Source organism: Balaenoptera borealis (assembly GCF_965194805.1).
Source record: "Balaenoptera borealis genome assembly, chromosome: 21".
Lineage (NCBI taxonomy): Eukaryota > Metazoa > Chordata > Mammalia > Artiodactyla > Balaenopteridae > Balaenoptera > Balaenoptera borealis.
The window spans coordinates 15,878,978-15,902,066 of NC_138880.1; the positions used below are offsets into that span (position 1 = coordinate 15,878,978).

Consider the following 23,089-nt stretch of genomic DNA (forward strand, 5'->3'; position numbering starts at 1 on the left):
AACGGGTGCAGGGAGGAAGGAATTAACACATCTCCTTGGAAGTGTGACGGGACCCAGGACTTCACCCCCTCCTCTTTTAGTGTAAATGAAGCCTGAGTTCTGCCTCCGGGAAGATGGTTCTTTGGGATGCTGGTCTGCTGTCTTCTCAGCCTTCTGGCTTTCCAAATAAAGTCGCTATTCCTTGCCCAACAACAATAAAACAGTGCTGTCTCACTTAGATCTAGATTTTCTAACCATCTGACATTCTTAACCTTCATATATTGTCAACAATATGGTACAGAAGTAGCATAAGACTCTGTAAAATTAAGAATGAAAGTAACTTGACTTCATGAAATTTCTGTTTCCCAAGAGACCCCATTGATCTCTCAGTTTTGAAAATCAAACCAACTTAGTAGTAACATGAAATCACTTGTTCATATTTATATTCAGATAGGCAGTCATTCTAGAGGTATTTATTGAGTAACTAGTACACATATGATGTGCTAGAATCATTCAGATATGTTGACTTGGGATGGGAGGATGATTTAAAAAATTTTTTTATTGAAGTATAGTTGATTTACAGTGTTGTGTTAATTTCTGCTGTACAGCAAAGTGATTCAGTTATACATATATAGACATTGTTTTTTAATATTCTTTTCCATTATGGTTTATCACAGGATATTGCGTGTAGTTCTCTGTGCTACACGGTAGGACCTTGTTGCTTATCCATGCTATATATGAAAGCTTACATCTGCTCACCCCAGCCTCCCACTCCATCCCTCCCCCAACCCCCTCCCCTTTGGCAACCCAACCACCAGTCTGTTCTCTATGTCCATGATTCTGTTTCGTAGATAGGTTCGTTTGTGTCATAATTTAAATTCCACATAAGTGATATCATATGGTCTTTTTCTTTCTGAGTTACTTCACTTAGTATGATAATCTCTAGTTTCATTCATGTTGCTGCAAATGGCATTATTTCATTCTTTTTTTATGGCTGAGTAGTATTCCACTGTATATATGTACCACATCTTCTTTATCCATTCATCTGTCGATGGACATTTAGGTTGTTTCCATGTCTTGGCTATTGTGAATAGTGCTGCTAAGAACATAGGGGTGCATGTATCTTTTGGGATTAGAGTTTTGTCTGGATATATGCCCAGAAGTGGGATTGTTGGATCATATGGTAGTTCTATTTTTGGTTTTTTAAGGAACCTCCATACTGTTCTCCCTAGTGGCTGCACCAACTTACATTCCCACCAACAGTGTAGGAGGGTTCCCTTTTCACCACATCAGGAGGATGATTTTCTTGTCTACAATGTCTCATATTTGACAGCTAGTCTGAATGGGTTTGTGAATAGATGTTTCTGGAGTCAAGGCATAATTGTTTTGAGTCTCATCTGTTGATTTGTCTTTCATTCCCTACCTTTCTTCATTATTGTCAACTTTACCTACAAATTTCCCAACTCCAGTTACTAGAATCAATTATATCTGAAAAAGGAAGTTTTCAACCACTTTCAGACCCACTTCCACATGGCCTTTGCATCATAATCCTTGTTGTCAGCCTGAATTGAATGCTGTATTAGGTCCTGAGGTTGCGGTGTACCACAAACCGAGTGGCTTTCAACAGTAGGAACCTATTCTCTACATACAAAACCGGCAGAGCCATCTTCAAAGTTCATGCTGGAGTGGAGTATCTCCAACTGAGGGGGGCCCATGATAAGAGAGAAACCCCCTTATTTACCAGGCAAGTAAGCACTGAAAAATTATAAACTGCCGTGAGGCACAGGCAGCAGGAAAAGCATAAAACTGAGTATAAAACACCAACATAAAGAAAAATCCTCAGGCAAACTGTTGTGATTTTGTTAAATTAACATTTGTTAAGTAGAACCTTGGTACTGAGTCAAATGATGAGCCACAGTTTAACAAAGACTGAAAGGGAAAGTGAAATAGAGAAGACTATTATTACTCAGAGGTCCTGGCGGAGGTCCATGGCAGCCTCGAGGGGCCACATGGGGAGGTTAAGGCAGGATGCAGGCAGAGTGGGACCAGCAGGACCTGGGGCACTTGGCTTTATTAGGGTCCACAGGTGCCGTGCTTTGCGGGTCCCAGGTTAAGGCTGGATCAGTTAATTCAAACCATAAAGGGCAGGGTTTAAGCTCACTCCAGGGGGCTCTTATGCACAAGTGGAGAAAGCTAGGAGGCAGGAGAGACTCTTCATCAGCAGGGGTGTTGGAGAAGTCACATCAGCAACTTGTGACTCTGAGGCTTCCATGGGGGGCACGCACCCATGGGAGGGCTAGTGTCAGTTCAAGGCCCCCACTGGGCACTTGGCTGCACAAGCTGATGTCCAGGCAGCAGTATTATGGAGTAATTTAGTGAACCCCTCAACACAAACCAATGCCCACACTCCAAGATAGATCGAAGAAAAATTATCTAAACTGAAACACAAAGAGCAAAGAAAGGGAAAATAGAGCATCAGAGAGCTATGAAAGAATATCAAATGGGCTAATATACATGTAATGGTAAAGAAGAAGAGAAAAAGAATAATGTATATTTGGAGATATGTATGTGTGTATATATGTATGTGCATCTGTGGCATAGTTTAATACATTTACAGTGAAATACCAAGTCCAAAACACTGAATAAATTCAACTATTATTTCATGCTGAGAGAGAACAGGGAAGTTATTTAAAAATTGGGGTGCCAGGGAAGAACCTAGATCACTTAAAAGAACAAAAGTCAGGTTTGCATTAGACTTTCAGCAGCGACATACATGTATGTATGTGCCTAGTATGGGGTCTGGTACTTAAGAGGAGCTCAGTCAAAGGCCACTACTCCACACCAAGAGACCTGGTTATTGCACATCTGTTTTTACTTGCCACTTAACATCCTGTCTTGGGCTTGGACATTTGAGTACGAGAGGTAATTCCTAAGTCTGGTAATTCCTAAGTCTGTTCTAACTCCACAGATGTGGAAATGTCCTTGGAACTAAAGGTATGTTTTTCTTTCACTCCCTGGCTTGCACAAGGAGTTCTTACCTTGTGAAAGGCCTTGGCCTTTCACCTTGCCATTTTGTTTTCTTTGCTGTCCTTGCTTAGATGTGTTCTAGCATGTTAGGCTGTTCAACAGTGATCTGTATGTTGCTACATCGTTATTTCTCTAGCTTCATATTCAATTTGTTGATGATAAGAAAATTCATTTCAGGAATCTCCTATACACTCCATCCTCCCTCCTTTCCTTTACTTTTTTGGAAGAGTTTGTTGACTGTCTTGACTAATTCCAGTGATACTGGTTTACAGTTAAATCAAGTAGATTAAGATTTGAGAATCATTGAGTACACAGCAACAAAGGCATTTCAAAGAATGCAGAAGGTATTATAAGCATGGGGTATATAAGCATATGAGATTTTCCCAATTTCAATGTTATATACCATTGTTCTGTTGTGGGTTTTTGTTTTAATTTGGGTCTCTGCGACTTGAAACATGGGGGATAAGAAGATGCCACAGTATGAGCTTGGGTTGAAGATTATGAACATTTTAATGATCCTTGATACATAACTGCAATATTACTTTCTAAAAAGGTTGTTAGCAATTTACACTGCTCCCAAAAATATAGGGCTGAGCCCAATTTGGCCATCTCACCATCTTGGTGAGGTGCTTAAAAATAAGTCCTAATGTTATTGCTCTAAAATGCACCCCTCCCCCAAGTGTAAAGCCTACTAAGTCAGGGAGTCACGTCAGTCACTTCCAGACCCTTCACATATCAACCTTCTTAGATGCCTTAGAACTTGGGTGGTGGTAAGGTTGAGCCAGACTGCCCAGGTTCGGTCAGTTCCACCACACATTAGCTGTGTAATCCTTTGACAAATTACTTAACTACTTAGTGTTTCCATTTCCTCATCCTTACAAGGACACCACCTACTTCACAGGACTTTTCTGAGGATTAAATGTGCGTGTTTACCACATTTTGAAACGAAGTCTGTGCGCTTTTCAATATCCTACTGTGACCTGCCCCCCCCGCCCCCAAAAAAGTCCTTAGGGATACTTTTAAATTTTGGTGAACAGCCAAAAGCTATTTGAAGGCAGGTCTGTAAGAGAGCTCATTTATTAAGCCGCGTCATAAATGTCCTATCTGTAAAAAATGTTGGCATTTAAGTGTTGGCTTAGGAAGAAAATTCATCTCATTGAGCCAGTCATTTCCCTGTGGATCGATGAGCCAGACAGTTGAGTTATTGCTGTTTTGTCTGTCCTCTGGTCATCTAAGTTTGCCTTATTGTCCTGTTTAAATGGATCAACTTGGTACCTAAGAAAGCACATAAATTATTACTCTTGAGCTAATTACTTGCATTATTTGTTTCTTCCCTATTCTTAAGAAACTTCTCTCAGATGAATGTTAAAACTTTGAATCTCTCCTCCACGTCTCGATATTTCCCTCCTACTCTGCCTCTACTGATTTCTGCATTGTGTTCTGGAAAGGACCCCAACTCAACGCTCTGCCTCATTCCTTCATCCTTTGTCTGAATTCATTCTTCTATTTAACTCGTCTGCTTAGTTTATTTGTATGATTCATTCACTGACTCCAGAAACTTTTATTGAATGCTTCTGTGGTGCCAGGGACTGTCTGAGGAACATATTTTAGATCTCCAGATAATTTTTGGAATTGCACATCCTCAAATCGAAGGGCACTGGATTTGTTGTATTGTTTAGAATGTTTTCCCTCAAATTCGTAGGACTTAACTGTCTACTCATCTTTGTCATGTGGGAGCTCTATTCCTTCCTGTGGGTGCTGGTGTGGTTCTGGGTGGCCTGCCTCTGCTCATTGTGGGGAACGCTGGAACGCACGCCGTGTGAGCGAGGTCGGCAGCCTGCTGTCTGTGCATGAGAGCCCTCCATCCCATGTGGCTAATAAAGGTTTCATGGTCTTCTCTGGCCCAACGCCCACATTTGGTGCTTTGGCCTGAGAACAGCTGCTGTTGCTGCCTGCTGCCCTGGCCAAGTGGGGAGAGGCCAAAAGATCCAGCCGTGTCAAGTACAGCCTCCCCAAGGAATCTGCCTGAGTTTTCCAAGACCCTCTACCAGTCTGGGGCTCCCCTGTGCCCTCCATTTCGGTAAAGCTATGCTCTCCTCTGATCTTCTCTATTAGATCCCGTTTCCATATCTCAAAAATTCCTCAAAAAGCACTGACTTTGGTTTTGCAATGCCATTAGATTTCATTTTCTTTACTGTCATGTTTTGAACTTGGGGAGGAAGGTAAGACGAGGTATTTGCTCAGTCTAACCATCTTTATTCAACTTCCCTTCTTAACTGGCATTTATTTCAACTCTGTTCAGTGGTCAGCCTATGTCTTGGAGATTAAATCTGTCTAAACTGCTAGACACTGGTCTTGATACTCAGGAGAGGGTTTATGTATTTAATTCAGATATCCCCCATAAGTGCTATAAGCAAAGTACAAGGAAAGTGCTATGGATTCAGGGTTTTAGCTGAGTGAAGGCATTCAAGTTGACCTCAAGGAACAGGAAGAACTGGATATGTAGAGACAGGTGTGTAAGAAAGAAGATCAACAACCAGGTACCTTGGCTTGAAATACGGAATTCATGACAGAACTTAGTTACTTAAAGTGATAAGGGAAAAAAAAAAAGTCAGATTCTCCCCCCACCCCTTCTTTTTTTGATAATCTGAATGGAAAGTGCAGTAGGAAAAAGATTTCCAGAGATTAAAAAAAAAAATCTATAGACAGAATACCTATCAGAGATCATTTACCACAAAACTAGGGTCAAATGATAAATAAAACCCATGAATTTCCATCAGTATGTGTGTGTATATATAGAGAGACCATTTAATGCTGCTTTGTGCGTGTGTATGTGTGGACACACGCAAGTACATACCACGGATGTAGATTCAGTACCAGGTAACTCCTACTGCCGTCTGATACATATTTTGAGACCTATACAGAACTGTATAGGTAAACTCTTCATTTATACCACCCAGACACTATTTAAGCTATTTAACAGGCATCTGATAGTTTTTTATTACAAGAAAGCTCAATCTAACACTGCAGAAACTATTGATAAGGTACTTTTGGGGAATGGCCCATTCTTTAGACATTTTCTGTAGAACTATTCACGATTCGTGACTAGCATAATTGTGAGGGCAAAGGGTGGCTCTCTATCTAGGCAGTCATTTCTGCCTTTTTAATTAAAACATTCAATATTAAAAGATGATTTATTTATATTTTAAAACTCCTAGCTGGGAAATCAGGGACTGAAAGAATCAAGGCTGTTTAGCCAAGAGGTGTCCCCAATGGGGGTAACTAAGAGCCTTATCTTTATCCTAAAGGGAAATGGATTTTTCAGAGGTTGAAAAATGTGCCTTAGAGCAGCGGTCCCAAACTTTTTGGCCCCAGGGACCAGTTTCGTGGATGACACTTTTTCCACGGACTGGGGTGGGGTAGGGGGTAGTTCAGGCGGTAACGCGAGTGATGGGGAGCGGCAGATGAAGCTTCGCTCGCCTGCAGCTCACCTCCTGCTGTGCGGCCTGGTCCCTAACAGGCCACGGACTGGTACCAGTCCGGGGGTTGGGGGACCCCTGCTTTAGAGGATGGTTCTAGGCCTAAACTTTCCTTAAGACACTTCATTGTTTGGTCAAAAGATGACCAAAAAAAAAAAGTATTTTGAAAGCTATAGCTTACATCTCACAGCACAAAACAGTAGGCAAAACTCATCTGTTCTCTACTCTGTATAGCTTGATTCCTCCGCTGATCTTTTTTTGACATTAACCTAATCATTAAGAAAAAAAAAGTATTATGAATTTAGCTTTTATTCAAAATTAAATAAGCAAAAGCAAAATTTTTAAGAAACTTTTACAAATTACTTACATAAAAGAAAGTTAAGAGGGACAGTCACAAGTCTGCAACAAATAATTACAAAAGTATCTAGGGCAGCATGAATACAGACCATGTCACAGCATGGTGATCTAACTGTGATATGAATAAGGCATAACTAACATTTGCACCAAGACGAAAATTAAAAAAAAAAAAAAAAAACCAACATACTTTAAAAGCTTAGTTCTACATTAAGCTTCTTCTCTTCCCTTAGATCCTTAATGGGTTTATACTATGTAATTTTTTTAAACAAACAATCATGTCAAACTATAAATTACATAGATGGGCAGTTAATGTGAAAAGCGCCCCCTAAAATGTACAAACTAACTGGTACTGAACTGAGTTCGCCATTTACCTTTATGTACAGTTAAGTGTAAACCATATTTTCACAGTTTTAAGTGTTTTATGAATAGATGCACAGTACCAAGTCAGGTTTGCAATTGTTCCTGAAAACTGGCTCTAGGTTCTGCATCCGATGCCTGTTGGCTATTGGGATGCAAGTATTTACATAAATAAGAAACTGTGTCCTAGTCAATGGTCAAGACAGTTCAGCAAGAGCGGTATTTCCGACAAAGAGTGATACTCAATACCATAGCTTACGTACTTGTGCAAATTAAGCATCAGGACAGAGAAATCTGAGGCAAATTCAATTTGCAAAAACTTGTATAGCTACTGTTGTAAACTTGGGCAATAAATGACCCTCGGCAAGTTCTGCTCTCTATGGCTTTTTTTTTTTTCTTTTAAAATTTTAAAGCCAGAGAAAATGCACCCATACCACCCACACGGGCACGCACGCACGCACACACACACACACACACGCACCCACACACAGAGTTCTCATTTAGAGTATGGTACATAGTGCAACTTCATCACAATGTAGAGGTTTAACACACATTTAGTGTGTGTTTTTCTGTGCAAGTTCTTAGTGGTCTAAATCCTAGTTGAAGGTATTTGTTTGCAGAACCACATGATTCAGGAGGTTGAAGGAAAAAGAAAAAAAAAAAAGAACAGTTTCATTACATTTCTCAAACCAGCACTGGATGTGCAAAGGCAGCGGACAATCTGGCCATCACCACAGCCAGATTAGGGTAATTTTAGAGGAAGATCCAAGCAGTTGGTTACTTAGATTGGTCTCTAGAAAAATAAGTCAGTATATGCTGTATCTTTGTCAACCGTTCTTTCAAAGACTTCATTGACAAAACCGACAGCTGATAGCGGGGGTCGACGGGAAGGACAGCAAGAAGCCACCAACACCAGGCGGGTCCATTAGGAATTGCCTAAAAAGAATCCACATTGTATAGTGTTAATAAAACAAATATTTATGTAATTACAGCAGTAAAAAAACCACCACCAAGCTAATCTGTATTGAGCACTTTATGGTGTTAGATTCTTTTTCTAACTTAAAAAATTTTAATTGAAGTATAGTTGACTTACAATACTGTTAGTTTCAGGTGTGCAACGTAGTGATTTAGTATTATTATAGATTATCCTCCATATAAAGTTATTATAAAATGTTGACTGTATTCCCTGTGCTGCACTTTACGTCCTTGTAACTTACCTATTTTATACCTAGTAGTTTGTATCTTTTAATCCCCTTTACCCCTCCGCCTCCTTCACTTCCCTCTGGTAACCACCATTTGTTTTCTGTATCTGTGAGTCTGTTTCGGTTTTGTTATGTTTGTTCATTTGTTTTATTTTTTTATACTCCACATAGAAGTGAAAACATACAGTATTTGTCTTTCTGACTTATTTCACTTATTATGATAATCTCCAGGTCCATCCATGTTGTCACAAATGGCAAAATTTCATTCTTTTTTATGGCTGAGTAGAGTTCCATTGTAGATACACACACACACACACACACACACACACACACACACACACACACACACACACACACACACACACACACACACACACACACACACACCCCACATCTTTATTCATTCTTCTGTTGATGGGCTTAGGTTGTTTCCATATCTTGGCAATTGTAAATAATGCTGCTATGAACACTGGGGTGCATGTATCTTTTCAAATTAGTGTTTTCATTTTCCTTGGATATATACTCAGGAGTGGCATTGCTGGATCTCATGATAGTACAATTTTTAATTTTTTTGAGGAACTTCCATACTGTTTTTCACAGTGGCTGCACCAATTTACACTCCCACCAACAGTGCACGAGTGTTTCCTTTTCTCTCCACATCCTCACTAATACTTGTTATTCTTGTCTTTTTGACAATATCCATTCTGACAGGTATGAGGTGATATCTCAACATCACTAATCATCAGGGAAATGCAAATCAAAACCACAGTGAGCTATCATCTCACACCTGTCAGAATGGCTATCTCAAATCCTTTATCCATCATGTAAGGAGGGCACTATTATGCCCATATAAAATGGGGAAACTGAAGCTCATAAATATAATGCAAATTGTCCAAGAGATCTCAGCTCATTATGTGGCAGAGCCAAGATTCAAATAATCCCGACCTGCCTCATAGCCAGCACTCTTTCCTCTTCACTGACCTAAACAGGGTATCTCAATCTCAGGCTACTGGCTTCTGGGGCTGGACAATTCTGTGTTATGGGGACTGTCCTGTGCATTGTAGCATGTTTAGCACATCTCTGACCTCTGTCTACTAGCTGCCAGTAGCACCTCCCCCAGTTCTGATGGTCAGATTGTCTCCAGATATTGCCAAATGTCCCACAGGGGCAAAACTGTCCCCAGTTGAGAACTGCTTTCTTAAAATATATATTTAAAACACTAAGGGACTTCCCTGGTGGTCCAGTGGTTAAGGCTCTGCGCTTCCAATGCAGGGGGCATGGGTTCAATCCCTGGTCGGGTAACTAAGGTCCTGCATGCCACATGACATGGCCAAAAAAATAAATAAATAAAATATTAAGACAAGTTAATTGATATTTTTAAATGTCTTCAAAGAATTGTGGAATCCTAGAAAGGATATAGGAAAAGTCTCAGCTTCCAGTTTCATTTGAGAAATAAACATGTCTCCAGCAAAGAACTTCATCTGATGCTGCAGGGGCTGACTACTGGCTATGGAATGAGTTAGGAACTTATATACAAGAACGTTTAAGCCACCTTTACTACATACTGAATTGATTTTTTACTGAACCTACAACATGAAGTTTCAGAATGACAAAAGGAGCTATGACATGAATTGATATCAATAAGCTCCTCCTAGAATCAAACTGGACTTATCTGTGTCCTGCCTGTTGTCAACTCAGCATCACTGCCACCTTCCATACTTTCGAGACATCAGAAACTACATTTCCCAGGATTCCCTCCCCCCCATGTGTGGGGGGGTGGTTCCAGGTTAAACATGACCAATGAGAGGCACTCTTTCAAGATTTGGAAGTTGGGAGAGGAAGCCATTGTTCTCTGGAGGCTGTTGCCAAGTGTGGGCAGATGTGAGATTTGCAGAAGCTTTCCAGAGCATTCTTGAAAACCACCTGCTCCACTACTGCAAACTGAGATACTGGTGGGGACTGCCCTGGGATTCCCAGGGATGACAGCAGCTTCCCCTGAAGTCCTGAGCCCGTGCTCCACTGTGTCAGGAAGAGAGTCCCTGAGCTCCGCTGACGATGGCCTGATCTGATCCTCCCTCCTCCAGCTCTCCCAATGGGGGTGTCAACTTTAATTCCAACAATAAACCCTTCACTCCTGGATATATAGAGTGGCTGCTTTTGTTTTCCTGACTGAATCCTGACTCATACAGTATGACTAACTGAAAGCAGTGGAAGAGGACTGCATAATAAAAGTGAGGGTGGTGGAGGTGATTGGAAAGTAATGTTGAAATTTTCTACAAGTTGGTTTGTTAACATTTAAAATGTACTTATTCAATTCTGTGCTCATCAAAAGCTGTTTCTATCAAGTTCAATCAGATTCAGGTAGCCAGGATAAAACAAACACGTGGCAACTGATATTATGCTGGACACAGAATGAGAACTCAATTTGGAGATGATGTGATGTTGAAATTTCAAGTTCAGGTGAAGGATTCAATTGAGATTCAGACAGATGTAGGCCGACCTTTGAAAACTGGAATGAGAGACAGTGTCCATCACAGGGGGATCAATTCTCTGTCCATCTGATATTCATTTACAGCCATTCCTTTATGTAATCTATTCCCATCTGACCACAATCATTGTATCCAACTCAATTCAAAAATGCTTATGCCTAATGCTTTGGTGGGTCTATTACCAGATTTTCCAGGATAGGAACTCTTCTTTATGCCTCTTGCAGTGCTCTGCTTGACCAGAAAGCACCTGCTATATGCTAATTAGATTCAACTTAAATGTAAACCCTAAATTCCAGATCAAGACCATAAGAACAATAGTTTCAGGAGGAGTGACGTATAAACATGAAGAGACAAAAATGAATTAAAGTGGCAGGGTAAAAAGCTGGGGATAACAGAAGAGGTGACAAGATTTTTTAGAAGTATAGAAAATGATACAACTCTCAAAAGAATAACAGCAAAGCTAAGAGGCTCGAAGACATAGCTTTCTTATAGGCACAATTTACTAGATGGTACCATGTCCCCTTTTCTTTTCTTTTTTTTAATTTAAGTATAGTTGATTTACAATGTTGTTAATTTCTGCTGTAAAGCAAAGTGACTCAATTATACACATGTATACATTCTTTTTTTATATTCTTTTCCATTATGGTTTATCCCAGGAGATTGGATATAGTTCCCTGTGCTATACAGTAGGACCTTGTTGTTTATCCATTCTACATGTAATAGTTTGCATCTACCAACCCCACACTCCCAGTCCATCCCTCTCCCTCCCCACCTCCCCCTTGGCAACAATGAGTCTGTTCTCTACATCTGCTAGTCCATTTCTGTTTTGTAGATAGGTTCATGATAGGTTCATTTGTGCCATATTTTAGATTCCACATATAAGTGATATCATACAGTATTTATCTTTCTCTTTCTGATTTACTTCATTTAGTATGATAATCTCTAGTTGCATTCATGTTGCTGCAAATAGCATTATTTTGTCCTGGCTGAGTAGTATTTCATTATATATATATATGTACCACATCTTCTTTATCCATTCTTCTATCGATGGACATTTAGGTTGTTTCCATGTCTTGTGACGTGTGCTATTGTGAATAGTGCTGCTATGAACATAGGGATGTATGTATCTTTTTGAATTAAAGTTTTGTCTGGATATGTGCCCAGGAGTGGGATTGCTGGATCATATGGCAACTCTACTTTTAGCTTTTTGAGGAACCTCCATACTGTTTTCCATAGTGGCTGCACCAACTTTCATTCCCACCTTCAGTGTAGGAAAGTTCCCTTTTCTCCACACACCCTCTCTAGCATTTGTTATTTGGGGCCTTTTTTTTTTTTTTTTTTTTTTTAAAAAAACATTATTTATTTGGCTGCATGGGGTCAGTTGCGGCATGTGGAATCTTCACTGCAGCATGTGGGATCTTTCGTTTTGGTGCATGGGCTTCTCTCTAGTTACGGCGTGTGGGCTCAGTACTTGTGGTGCACGGGCTCAGCAGGTGCAGCATGCAGGTTCTCTAGTTGTGGGGCGCAGGCTCTAGAGCACATGGGCTTAGTTGCCCTGCGGCATGTGGGATTTTAGTTCCCCTACCAGGGATCAAACCTGTGTCCCCTGCATTGGAAGGCAGATTCTTAACCACTGGCAGAGCAGAGCCCTGTGGCCTTTATAATAGTGGCCATTCTGACCTGTGTGAGGTAGTACCCCATTGTAGTTTTGATTTGCATTTTTCTATTAGCTATGTTGAACATCTATTCATGTGCCTATTGGTCATCTGTATTTCTTCTTTGGAGAAATGTCTATTTAGGTCTTCTGCCCATTTTTTGATTGGGTTGTTTGTTTTTTTGTTGTTGAGTTGTATGAGCTGCTTACACATTTTGGAAATTAGCCTGTGTCAGTCACATCATTTGCAAATATTTTCTCTAATTTTGTAGTTTGTCTTTTCGTTTTGTTTATGGTTTCCTTTGCTGTGCAAAAGCTTGTAAGTTTGATTAGGTCCCATCTGTTTATTTTTGCTTTTGTTTCTATTGCCTTGGGAGGCTGACCTAAGAAAACACTGGTACAAATTGTGTTAGGGAATGTTTTGCCTATGCTCTTCTAGGAGTTTTATGGTGTCGTCTTAAGTCTTTAAGCCATTTTCAGTTTATTTTTGCGCACGCTGTGAGGGTGTGTTCTAACTTCACTGATTTACACACAGCTGTACAACTTTCCCAGCACCCCTTGCTGAAGAGACCATCTTTTTCCCATTTTATATTCTTGCCTCCTTTATTGAAGATGAATTGACTGTAGGTGTATGGGTTTATTTCTTTATTCTGTTCCCTTGATCTATATGTCTGTTTCTGTACCAATACCACACTGTTTTGATGACTGTAGCTTTGTAGTATTGTCTAAAGTCTGGGAGAGTTATGCCTCCTGCTTTGTTTTTTTTCCTCAGGATTGCTCTGGCAATTCTGGGTCTTTTATGGGTCTATATAAATTTTTGGATTATTCTAGTTCTGTGAAAAATTTCATGGGTGATTTGATAGGGATCACATTAAATCTGTAGATTGCTTTAGGTAATATTGCCATTTTAACAATATTAATCCTTCCAATCCAAGAGTATGGGATATCTTTCCATTTCTTTGAATTCTCTTTAGTCCTTTATTTTATTTTTTGGTGCAATTTTAAAAGGTATTGATTTTTACATTCCCTTTCTGATATTTCATTGTTAGTGTAAAGAAATGTAACCGAATTCTGTATGTTAATCTTGTATCCTGCTACTTTGCTGAATTCATTTATTAGATCTAGTAGCTTTTGTGTGGAGTCTTTAGGGTTTTTTATATATAGTATCATGTCATCTGCATATAGTGACTATTGTACCTCTTCCTTTCCAATTTGGATAACTTTTATTTCTTGTCTGATTGCTGTGGCTAGGACTTCCAATACTATGTTGAATAGAAGAGGTGAGAGCAGGCATCCTTGTCTTGTTCCAGATTTTAGCAGGAAGGCTTTCAGCTTTTCACCATTTAGTATTACACTGGCTGTGGGTTTGTCATAAATAGCTTTTATTATATGGAGATATGTTCCCTCTATACCCACTTTGGTAAGAGTTTTTATCATGAATGGATGGTGAATATTGACAGATGCTTTTTTGCATCTATTGAGATGATCATGTGGTTTTTGTCTTTTCTTGATATGGTGTATCCCACTGATTGATTTGCATATGTTGAACCATCCTTGTGAACTTGGGATAACTCCCCCTTGGTTGTGGTGTATGATCTTTTTTATGTGTTGTTGGATTCAGTTTGCTAATATTTTGTTGAGAATTTCTGCATCTATATTCATCAAAGATACTGGCCTGTAATTTTTTTTTCTTTTTTTGGTGGTGTCTTCATCTGGTTTGGTATCAGGGTGATGGTGGCTTCATAGAATGTCCTTGGGAGTGTTCCCTCCTTCTCCGTCTTTGGAAGAGTTTGAGAATTGGAATAAGTTCTTCTTTGGATGTTTGGTAGAATTCACCTGTGAAGCCATCTGGCCCTGGACTTTTCTTTGTAGGGAGTTTCTTTTTTTGTTTGCTTTTTTTAAATTACAGATTCTATTTCACTTCTGGTGATCAGTCTGTTCAAATTATCTATTTCTTCTTGATTCAGTTTTGGTGGGTTGTATGTAGAAACTTGTCCATTTCATGTAGGTTGTCAAATTTGTCAAAGTTGTTGGCATATTGGTTGAGATTTCTTTTTCATTTCTTATTTTATTTGGGTTCTCTTTTCTTGGTGAGCCTGGCCAGAGGTTTGAAAATCTTGTTTATCCTTTCAAAGAACCAGCTATTGGTTTTATTGATTTTTTTCTATATTTTTTAACCTCTATTTTATTTCCTCCCTGATCTTTATTATTTCCTTCCTTCTGCTGGCTTTAGGTTTTGTTGTTCTTCTGATTCTTTTAGGTGATAGGTTAGGTTGTTTATTTGAGATTTTTTTTGTTTTTTGAGGAAGGCCTGTATTGCTATGAACTTTGTTCTAAGAACTGCTTTTGCTGCATCCCATAGATTTTGTATGGCTGTGTTTTCATTGTTGTTTGTCTCAAGGTATTTTTTAATTTACTGTTTGATTTCCTTGTTGACCCATTGGTTTTTTTAGTAGCATGTTGTTTAGTAGTCTCCATGTAATTGTTTCTCATTTCTTTTCCTGTGGTTGATTTCTAGTTTCATGCTGTTGTGGTCAGAGAAAATGCTTGAAATAATTTCTGTACTCTTAAATTTTTTGAGGTTAGTTTTGTGCTCTAGTATGTGCACTTGAAAAGAATGTGTATTCTGGGTTCTTTTGGATATAATGTCCTGAAAATATCAATTAAGTCTCACTGTTGTATCATTTAGGATCTCTGTACCTTATTGATTTTCTATCTAGAAGATGTGTCCATTTATTGTGAGTGGGGTGTTAAAGTCTCCTACTATTATTGTATTCCCATCAATTTCTCCCTTTATCTGTTAGTATTTGCTTTATGTATTTAGGTGCATATATGTTGACAAGCGCATAATCCTCTTCTTATATTGATCCTTTTATCATTATATAGTGTCCTTCTTTGCCTTTTTTTATGGCCTTCGTTTTAAAGTCTATTTTGTCTGATACGAGTATTGCAACTGCTGCTTTCTTGTCATTTCCATTTGTATGAAATACCTTTTTTTCCATCCCCTCACTTTCAGTCTATGTGTGTCCTTTGCCCTAAGGTGGCTCTCTTGTAGGCAGCATATTATAGACTCTTGTTTTGTAATCTAATCTGCCACTCTGTCTTTTGATCGGAACATTCAGTCTATTGACATTTAAGGTAATTATTGATACATGTGTATTTATTGCCATTTTAAACCTTGCTTTCCAGTTGATTCTTTGTTTCTTTTATCCTTTTTTCTTTTTGTGGTTTGATGATTTCCTTTTATTTTATGCTTGTGTTCTCTTTTTGGGTTTTGTGAATCTATTGTATGCTTTTGATTTGTGGTTGCCCTGTTTTTCAAGTACGTTAACCCCTTCCTATATGTGCTTGCTTTAGACTGATAGTCATGGAGGCTCAAACACATTCTTAAAGAATCTACATTTTCTTACTTTCCTTCTCTACATTTTATGGTTTTGATGTCCTTTTATACATCTTAATGTTTATCCTTTTGCTATTCCTTGTGTTTATTGTTGCTTTCACAAATAGGGGTTTTTTATTTTTTTTCTTTTTGATGTGTATACTGGCTAGTTTATTTACTTTCCAATTGTGATTTCCTCCTTCCTATATCTTCTTGCTGCTTTTTTATTTAGAGAAGACCTTTCAATAATTTTTTAAGATAAGTTTAGTATTGCTGTATTCTTTTAGTTTTTGCTTGTCTGAGAAATTCTTTATCTCTCCTTCTATCCTAACTGATAATCTTGCTGGGTAGAGTACCCTAGGTTGCAGGTTTTCCCCTTTCAGGACTCTGAATATATCTTGCTACTCTCTTCTGGCCTGCAATGTTTCTGTAGAGAAATCAGCTGATAGAATTATAGGAGTTCCCTTGTAATTAACTCTGTTTTTCTCTTGCTGCCTTTAGAAGCCTCCCTTTAACTTTTGCCATTTTAATTATAATATGTCTTAGTGTGGGTCTGTTTGGGTTCCTCTTGTTTGGGACCCCCTCTGTGCTTCCTGTAGCTGGATATGTTTCCTTCTTTAGGTTTGGGAAGTTTTCAGCCATAATTTCTTCAAATACATTTTCAATCCCTTTTTCTCTTTCTTCCCTCTCTGGAATCCCTACTATGCATAGATTGGCCAGCTTTATATTATCCCACAGATCTCTTACATTGCTTTTTTTTTTCTTTTTTGTTTTTTTCATTTGGTTTCCTGTCTGTTGTTTTGATTGGGTAATTTCTATTATTCTATATTGCAGATCACTTATTCTTTCTTCATTATTCATTCTGCTATCATTGCCTTTAGCTCAGCTTCCATCTCTGCAAATGAATTTTCTAATTTTTCTTGGCTCTTCCTTCTAGTTTCTTTTTACAGTAATCTGCATTTCTGTCGATGGCCTTTCTTAATTCCTTCAGTATTTTCATTACCTCCTTTTTTGAACTCGGTATCTATTAGACTGAAGAGGTCTGTTTCATTGTTCCTTCAGGGGAATTCTCTTGGTCTTTTAACTGGGAGTGGTCTCTCTGTGTCTTCATTTTACTTGTATTTCTCTTACTCTGTCAGTTTAGGAGAACAATTATGTACTGTAGTCTTGGAGGGCTATTTATATGCAGGAGCATCCCTACGTAGCTTGTGTGGGTTTAATAACCCTTTGGCGTGAGGGCTGTTCTTGGTTTGGATGCCTGTTGCCCCTTTGCTCAGCGTGTGCTGCCGTTGACCCCTGGATCGGGGTGTGCAGGTGCGTGGCTTATGTATGCTGCCAGGGAGGAGGGGGCAGCGGTTGGCACGCGGTCGGGGGACCCTCAGCAGCAGCAGTGGTCTGCACCTGCAGCTTGCACCCGCCCCTGGAGCTCATGTAGGCAGTGCCCTGTTGCCTGAGAGTGTGTGCTCAGAGAAGGAAGCTCCTATGGCAGTCCTGACCCTCTCCTTGCACACACCCCCCAACAATGGCACCTTGCCTCTCTGGCAGTCCCAGGTTTCTTCCCATATTCCCTCGGTCGTGGGGCCCTACACCCCTAGCCCCATCAGGCTGTCTCCACACAGCCAACCACAGTCCTCTCCCCAGGGTCTGACCTCCGAAGCCTGAGCCTCAGCACCCAGCCCCCTCCTGCCCCAGTGGACAAGTGTCTCAGGTTGGTGAGTGCTCGGTGGCACCGACCATCTGGGCAGGTCTCTCTCTGCTTTGCCCTCTGCACACTGGTGGTTGTGCTCTCCTCCGTGTCTCGGACGCTCCCCCTCTGTCCCAGCTGATCTCCCCACCAGTGAGGGGACTTCCCAGTGTCCGGAAACCTTTCCTCTTCCAAAGCTCCCTCCCAGGGGTGCAGGTCCCATCCCAATTCCTCTCTTTCTTTTGTCCTACCCAGTTATGTGTAGATTTTCTTGCCCTTTTGGAAGTCTGAGGTCTTCTGCCAGCATTCAGTAGATGTTCTGTGAGAATCATTCCACATGTAGATGTAATTGTGATGTATTCGTGGGAGAAGGTGAGCTCCATGTCCTACTCCTCTGCCATCTTGATCCTATCTATCTCCCATGTCCCATTTTTAATTCCTTATCCCTCCCTTCTGGAAAATCCTCAGCTGGGGGCTTTCTCCTTGTGCACTTGCTCCTATACACATCTCACCTGACACTGTTTCCATCCTCTTCTATATAGGATGCAGTGGATACCCCTGTGCTAGAGAATATGGTCATGAATCTAAAGACAGGACAAAGGAGATGTGCAAAACTGAAGATGAAGAAACTTAAAAATCTACCAATTTCAGGACTTCCCTGGTGGCACAGTAGTTAAGAATCCGCCTGCCAATGCAGGGGACACGGGTTCGAGCCCTGGTCTGGGAAGATCCCACAGGCTGCGGAGCAACTAAGCCCGTGCGCCACAACTACTGAAGCCTGCACGCCTAGAGCCTGTGCCCCGCAACAAGAGAAGCCACCGCAATGAGAAGCCCGTGCACCTCAACAAAGAGTAGCCCCCAATCCCAGCAACTAGAGAAAGCCTGCGCACAGCAACAAAGACCCCACTCAGCCAAAAATAAATAAATAAATTTATAACAGAAAAAAAAAGTCTACCAATTTGGGTTTACACAAAAAGTGAGACTTTTGGAAACAATATCAAAGCCATCATACCTGGAGGTTTTCCTCCCTCCCGGGCATTGATCCAAAGTGCTGAAGAATTTGGCTTCGAAATCTGTCTCTTAAATTCTGAAACCAGCTGCAGGCTTGAGAGTAGACCAAATTGTGAAGCTGTCGGAGGTTCTCTATCTCATCTTCATTCTCAACCTAGAAATACAACAGTCAGTAAGGTGTCTGTGTCTAATCTTCCCATCCATCCCTATAGAAATGGAAAAAAAACCCATAAAAAATAGGGAATACCTATTTCAGTGCTGGATCAGAGTATTATTCTTATGCAGTAAACACCATACGTTTCTGCCTCACAGAGTGCCAATGGGCCAGACTAAGAAAGACAGCAAGCCTTGACCTCTGAGCGTAGCTGACCTAGCCGTGCTGAGTTAGCAGTGCAGCACTGCAGAAGCCAACTAACAGCCCCTAAGTGGGAGGGGTAAGATGGAGAGTTAGTTCTCAGATAAAGGTCTACAGGGACTGGGGATTCATCTTTATGGATCAGCGGCCTTTGAAAGCAGTGGAACAAAAAAAACAGAGGAATACAGTTGCTACAATGAAAGGAAAGATTGGGGGAGGTTTAAGGTGCAGGTGCCACAGCAGAAGCAGTAATAGGACAGAGGAAAAGCATAATTACACCTTTTACCAGGGAACTGGGTCAAAAAAAAAAACTGCAACAAATAACTTAGCATATAAAGCCAGAATATCAAAAGAGAGAGAATACATTATACAATCATTATACAGTGATGAACTGCTGCTGCTGTCAAGGCCCAAGGCTGTGGCTACCTCCATCCCCTGTGTACGCCCTTTGGACTACTGGTTCATCAAACTGCAAATATAAAATTAAATGCATCAGCCTTCCAGCCTAAGATCCAGAAGACTAGTCTCATAAAACACAGGTGGGAAGATGGAACATTAACTCATCCATCTCATACTGATTTCTTTAACACTCATATCCCACTCAGTCCATGCCAGGGAGCACTATATTTCACATACATTAATGCATCTGAACAAATACCAGGCCTGAGTCAGCCTTTCCTACTTCAAGAATGACTCAATAAAAAACAACAATGGGACTCTGAAAATATCCTGACGTATAAAAGGTAACACTATAGCACACAAGAGACAGAAGAACATACTTTTTATTTTTGAAGGATTTGAAATGAAAAATAAAACCAAAGTTGAAAAAGCATCTGCTTTTTCACAATAATGTGAATGTGCTTAATGCCACTGAACTGCATATGTAAAAATGGTTAAAATGGTAAATTTTATGTCATGTATATTTTACCACATGAAAAAATTTTAAAGAAAGGTAGAAGAGCCATATGATTCAAGAATTCTGGTCTTGGAATTGGCTATACAAGATTCAGTCCTCTGCTAACACACATCGGTCTTGATATGAGCAAGAAATAAACTTGTGGGGCTGGGATCAAGATGGTGAAGTAGTAGGATGTGAAGCTCACCTTCTCCCTCAAATACATCAAAACTCTACATGTGGAATAATCTACATGTGGAATGAGTACACGTGGAATGATTCTCCCAGAATATCTACTGAACACTGGAAGAAGACCTCAGACTGCTGAAAGGGCAAGAAAATCACCATGTAACCAGGTAGGAAAAAAAGAAGACAGAAAAAAAAGAAAATGAGAAAGGACTCAGGACAGGACCCGTGCCCCTGGGAGGGAGCTGGGAAAGAGGAAAAGTTCCTAGACCCTGGGAAGCCCCTTCACTGGCAAGGAGATTGGCCAGGACAGTAGGGAGCTTCAGAACCTTGGAGAACACAGCAGCTGGTTTGTGGCAGCCAGAGTGGAGAGAGGACAGATGGTCAGTGCTGCCACTGTGGGCTCCCCAGCCTGAGATGCATGTCAGCCGGGGCTGGGTGCTGGTACTCGGGCTTCAGAGATCAGACCCAGCGAGAGGACTGGGGTTGGCTGTGTGGAAACAGCCTGGGAGTGGTAGCTAGAAATCTGGTGCAACCGCAGCTGAGTGTGTATGAGGAGGAAGCCTGGGTCGCCTTAGAGGCCAGGTGCCATTGTTTGGGGGGTGCTCAAGGGGAGGGGTGGGACCTGCCATTGTAGCCTTTTTCCCGTGTGTGCGCTCGCAGAGGGCAGGATACCGCCGGCATGTGCTTGAGACTCTGTCACAAGCTGCCACTGCCTCCCTCCCAGACTCCAGGAGCAGGAGTGGGTGCAAGCCACCTCCCGCCTCCCCTCCCAGGGCCAGGCACCAGTGACTGCATCTGCACAACCCCTAACAAGGGGATAACAGCCAGCACACACTGAGGAAAGAGGCGACAAGCATATAACAACCCTTGCACCAAATATATTAAACCCACACACGCTACACAGGGACGCCCCACATATAAATAGACCTCCCAGACCACAGTAGATAATTGTTTCTCCTAAACTCACAAAGTAAGAGAAATATAAGTAAATTAAGAAGCAGAGGAACCACACTCCCAGTTAAAAGACCAAGAGAATTCCCCTGAAAGAACAATGAAGTTGACTTCTTCAGTCTAACAGACACGGAGTCAGAAAGGAGGTAATGAAAATATGGAAGAAATTAAGAAAGGCTATTGAGAGAAATGCAGATTACTGTAAAAAGGAGCTAGAAACTATAAGAGAGAAACAAAGAAATTAGAAAACTCATTTGCATAGACAAAAGCTGAGCTAAAGACAATGAATAGCAGAGTGAATAATGAAGAAAGAATAAGTGATTTGCAAGATAGAATAATGGAAATTATCTAATCAGAACAGCAGACAGGAAGCCAAATGAAAAAAAAAAAAAGCAATATAAGAGACCTGTGGGATGATGTAAAGACAGTGTGGTACTGGCACTGGAACAGAGTAGAGCCCAGAAATAAACCCACACACCTACAGTCAATTAATCTTCAATAAAGGAAACAAGAACATACAGTTGGAAAAAACAATCTCTTCAGCAAGGGGTGTTGGGAAAGCTGGACAGCTGCATGTAAATCAGTGAAGTTAGAACACGCCCTCACACCATGCACAAAAATAAACTCAAAATGGCTTAAAGATTTAAACATAAGACATGACACCATAAAACTCCTAGAAGAGAACATAGGTAAAACATTCTCTGACACAAGTTGTACCAATGTTTTCTTACCAAGGCAACAGAAATAAAAGCAAAAATAAACAGATGGGACCTAATTAAACTTGTAAGGTTTTGCAGAGCAAAGGAAACCATAAACAAAACAAAAAGACAACCTACAGAATGGGAGAAAATATTTGCAAACAATGTGACCAACACAGGCTTAATTTCCAAAATATATAAGCAGCTCATACAACTCAACAACAAGAAAACAAGTAACCCTATTGAAAAATGGGAGAAGACCTAATCAGACATTTCTCCAAAGAAGAAATACAGATGGCAAAGAGGCACGTGAAAAGTTACTCAACATCACTAATTATTAGAGAAATGCAAATCAAAACTACAATGAGGTACCACCTCACACAGGTTAGAATGGCCCGTGTAGACCATTAAAAAGTCTACAAATAACAAATGCTGGGCAGGATGTGGAGAAAAGGGAACCCTCCTGTACTGCTGGAGGGAGTGTAAGTTGGTGCAGCCATATGGAAAACCAGTATGGAGGTTCCTCAGAAAACTAAAAATAGAATACCATATGATCCAGCAATCCCACTCCTGGGCATATATCCAGAGAACACCATAATTTGAAAAGATACATGCAACCCCTATGTTCTTAGCAACACTATTCACAGTAGCCAAGACGTGGAAACAAATGTCCGTGGACAGAGGAATATGGATAAAGAAGATGTGGTACATATACACGATGCAATAATACTCAGCCATAAAAAAGAATGAAATAACCGCAACTTAGATGCAACTAGAGATTATCATACTAAGTGAAGTAAGTCAGAAAGAAAAAGACCGTATGATATCACTTATGTGGAATCTAAAATATGACACAAATGAACCTATCTACAAAACAGAAACACAATCACAGACTGGTGGTTGGGTTGCCAAGGGGGAAGGGGCTGGGAGAGGGATGGAGTGGGAAGTTGGGGTTAGCAAATGTAAGCTTTTATATATATAGCATGGATAAACAACAAGGCCCTACTGTATAGCACAGAGAACTATACTCAATATCCTATGATAAACCATAATGGAAAAGAATATAAAAAAACAATGTCTACATATGTGTAACTGAATCAATTTGCTGTACAGCTGAAATTAACACAACACTGTAAATCAACTATACTTCAATAAAAAAAATTTGATCCAAAAAAAAAAAAAAAAAAAAAACCCCAGAAAATAAACTTGTGACTTGTTAAAAACTATTACCAAAAAAAAGTATCTGCTTTCTACCTTTACAAAATTCAAGGGACCAAACCATGAACTCTAGTAAACAGGGAATGATAAAAATAAAAGTCTGAGTTAGAAAAAGGAGCTAAGAAGTAGGCAGAAGTTTTAAAGGCAAGCTTTTGAAGTTAAGGA

The 23,089-nt window shown here is 40.2% G+C and overlaps 1 protein-coding gene and 1 long non-coding RNA gene across 8 annotated transcripts in view; one reads left to right on the top strand and one right to left on the bottom strand.

Annotated features, from left to right (window-relative positions):
• Positions 1-23,089, top strand: part of LOC309619670 — a 92,781-nt gene that overhangs the window by 56,224 nt on the left and 13,468 nt on the right. The window lies entirely within an intron of this gene.
• The window catches only part of LONRF1 (LON peptidase N-terminal domain and ring finger 1), a 44,889-nt gene continuing 28,576 nt past the window's right edge, over positions 6,777-23,089 (bottom strand). For 3 of the 6 annotated variants that reach the window (XM_082374967.1, XM_082374964.1, XM_082374963.1), the window contains 2 exons: positions 18,620-18,772; positions 6,777-8,135 (listed from right to left, as the gene is read on the bottom strand). In XM_082374967.1, the coding sequence (XP_082231093.1) occupies positions 7,977-8,135; positions 18,620-18,772 (312 nt within the window). In that variant the 3' untranslated portion in view covers positions 6,777-7,976. Of the gene's footprint in view, positions 8,136-18,522; positions 18,825-23,089 lie in introns of those variants that run through there. The other 3 variants (XM_082374965.1, XM_082374968.1, XM_082374966.1) reach the window with 3 other exon arrangements.